The 2,453-nt window shown below is 61.0% G+C and overlaps 1 protein-coding gene across 1 annotated transcript in view; it reads left to right on the forward strand.

Moving 5' to 3' along the window:
* RAD9A (RAD9 checkpoint clamp component A) overlaps positions 1 to 2,403 on the forward strand; it is a 3,009-nt gene extending 606 nt beyond the window's left edge. Inside the window, exons 3-8 of the mRNA XM_014948746.1 lie at positions 367 to 547; positions 671 to 785; positions 868 to 967; positions 1,950 to 2,059; positions 2,130 to 2,236; positions 2,329 to 2,403. Coding sequence (XP_014804232.1) covers positions 367 to 547; positions 671 to 785; positions 868 to 967; positions 1,950 to 2,059; positions 2,130 to 2,236; positions 2,329 to 2,397 — 682 coding nt within the window. The 3' untranslated portion in view covers positions 2,398 to 2,403. The remainder of the gene's footprint in view (positions 1 to 366; positions 548 to 670; positions 786 to 867; positions 968 to 1,949; positions 2,060 to 2,129; positions 2,237 to 2,328) is intronic.
* The last annotated feature ends 50 nt before the right edge of the window (positions 2,404 to 2,453 follow it).

Genomic DNA, 2,453 nt, shown 5'->3' on the forward strand with positions numbered 1-2,453 from the left:
CGGGGGGAACAGAACGGTACATGATCTCAGTGGAAGGACTTCCTAAACTGGTTGTTCCATCCGCTGGCAGCCAGGCAGGATAGCCCAGTTGGGCAATCCCTACTCTGCTTTAGCCAATTTCCTTCTGTACTCTTCCATCACTCTCTCCTCCGGGGCTGCCTTCAGCAAATAAGACCATTGCCTAATCAAGCCTTCTCACGTGGAGGCTAGGCATTTTGAGGGCTTTTCTTCAGGTTTGATTTCCCTCTTTTCTTTCTCAGAGTGAACCCTCCTCTTGGTTGATAGGAAGAGGAGGAGGGGGGGGGGGGGGGGGGGGGGGGGGCCCATCTGTGCCCCCCTCCATCCCCACTGCGGGGGGGGTGGCAGGCGGTGCCAGCTCCCCCCCACACTGTATGTGTTGTCCCCCCCCAAGCTGTCCCTGCGGGCCGTCAACTCCTCGCGCTCGGCCTTCGCCTCCTTCCTCTTCGCCCCCCTCTTCTTCCAGCGCTACGAGGCGGGGGGCTCCCCCCCCGACAGCCAGCTTTTCCGATGCAAAGTCCTCATGAAGGTGAGGGAGACCCCATCCCCAAAATTTTCTCCAGGGTTTGGTGGCGAGGAGGATGGGGGGGTGAGCCAGGCAGGGTGACTGTCCCCCCCAAATCTCCATGTCCCCCCAAATCCCTGCCCCCAGTCCTTCCTGGGTGTTTTCCGCTCGCTGCCCTCCCTGGAGAAGACGGTAGAGAAATGTCTCATCCTGCTCAAACCCCGGGCCAGCCGCCTGGTCGTGCAGCTCCACTGCAAGTACGGTGAGTGTGATGGTGGGGGGACACACACACACAGTGTGGCACTGCCACCCTGCCCCACTGAGCCCCTTGCTGTCCCTGCCAGGTGTCACCAAGACCCACAACCTGGCCTTCCAGGAGTGCGAGAGGCTGCAGGCTGTATTCGACACCCAGCGCTGTGCCAGCAGCCTGCGCGCCCCAGCACGGTGAGAGGGGACACTGGGAAGGGGGGGGGACAGTAGGTACAGGCTGAGGTGACAAGGGGGACGTGGATGGCATTGGTACAGGCAGGGGGGCGCACAAAGGGGATACTGGGGTGGCATCGGGATGGGCAAAGGGGCTACTGAAAGGGATCATAGAATTATAGAATCATTTGGGGTTGGAAGGGACCTCTGGAGATCAGCTCCTCCAACCCCCTGCCAAAGCAGGGCCACCCAGAGCAGGTCCCCCAGGAACGTGTCCAGGTGGGGTTTGAATGTCTCCAGAGAAGGAGACTCCACCACCTCTCTGGGCAGCCTCTGCCAGGGCTCTGCCACCCTCACAATAAAGGAGTTCCTCCTCATGTTGAGGTGAAACTTCTTATGGTCAAGTTTGTGCCCATTTCCTCCTGTCCTGTCCCTGGGCACCACTGAAAAAAGCCTGGCCCCATCCTCCTGACACCCACCCTTTCAGTATTTATAGGTGTTGATCAGATCCCCCCTCAGCCTTCTCTTCTCCAGACTAAAAAGCCCCAAGTCCCTCAGCCTCTCCTCAGCAGAGAGATGCTCCAGGCCCCTCATCATCTTTGTAGCCTCTGCTGTCCCCTCTCCAGCAGTTCCCTGTCCTTCTGGAACTGGGGAGCCCAGAACTGGTCCCAGTGCTCCAGCTGGGGCCTCCCCAGGGCAGAGCAGAGGGGCAGGATGACCTCCCTTGAGGTTCTCCATGCTCTTCTTGATGCCCCCCAGGATGCCATTGGCCTTCTTGGCCACCAGGGCCCATTGCTGGCTCCTGGGCATCCTGTTGTCCCCCAGGACTCCCAGGTCTTTCTCCTCAGAGCTGCTCTCCAGCAGGTCACCCCCAACCATGGACATTCCATCCCTTTGTCCAGATCATTGATGAATGAGGGACCTCAGTTGGCCCTGGGGGGTTTGGGGTGCTGACCCCCAAAGGTGTGTGTGTGTGTGTGTCCCACCCTCCATGTCCTCACAGGGTGCTGGCAGAGGCCGTGGTCCACTTCCCCCAGACGCTGGCTGAGGTGACACTGGGGGCTGGCCCCAGGGGGAAGATCAGCCTCCAAAACTACGTGGAGGACGAGACGGGTGAGCCCTGTGGGGTTGGGGGGGGGTGCCCTTTCCCCGGCCCCCCCTGACCCACCTTCTCCCCACCCAGAGAGGAGCAAGATGATGGTGACAGAGCTGTGTCTGGCCGAGGACGAGTTCCAGACAGTGGCTGTGGCCCCAGGCTCCCGCATCACCTTCTGCCTCAAGGAGTTTCGGGTGAGCCCCTACCTGTCCTGTCCCCCCCCCCAAAAAAAAACCAGCCCCAGATCACCCCTCACCCCCCCTTCAACCTCCTCTTTGCCCCCCAGGGGCTGCTGAGCTTCGCCGAGGCCTCCAACTTGCCCCTCACCATCCACTACGACGCGCCCGGCAGGTAGGAACGGGCACCCTGACCCCCCCAAAGTGCCACCCCTGCCCTCTGTGCCCAAGATCG

The sequence above is a fragment of the Calidris pugnax genome, unplaced genomic scaffold (genome assembly GCF_001431845.1).
Source record: "Calidris pugnax isolate Ruff unplaced genomic scaffold, ASM143184v1 scaffold107, whole genome shotgun sequence".
Taxonomy (NCBI): domain Eukaryota; kingdom Metazoa; phylum Chordata; class Aves; order Charadriiformes; family Scolopacidae; genus Calidris; species Calidris pugnax.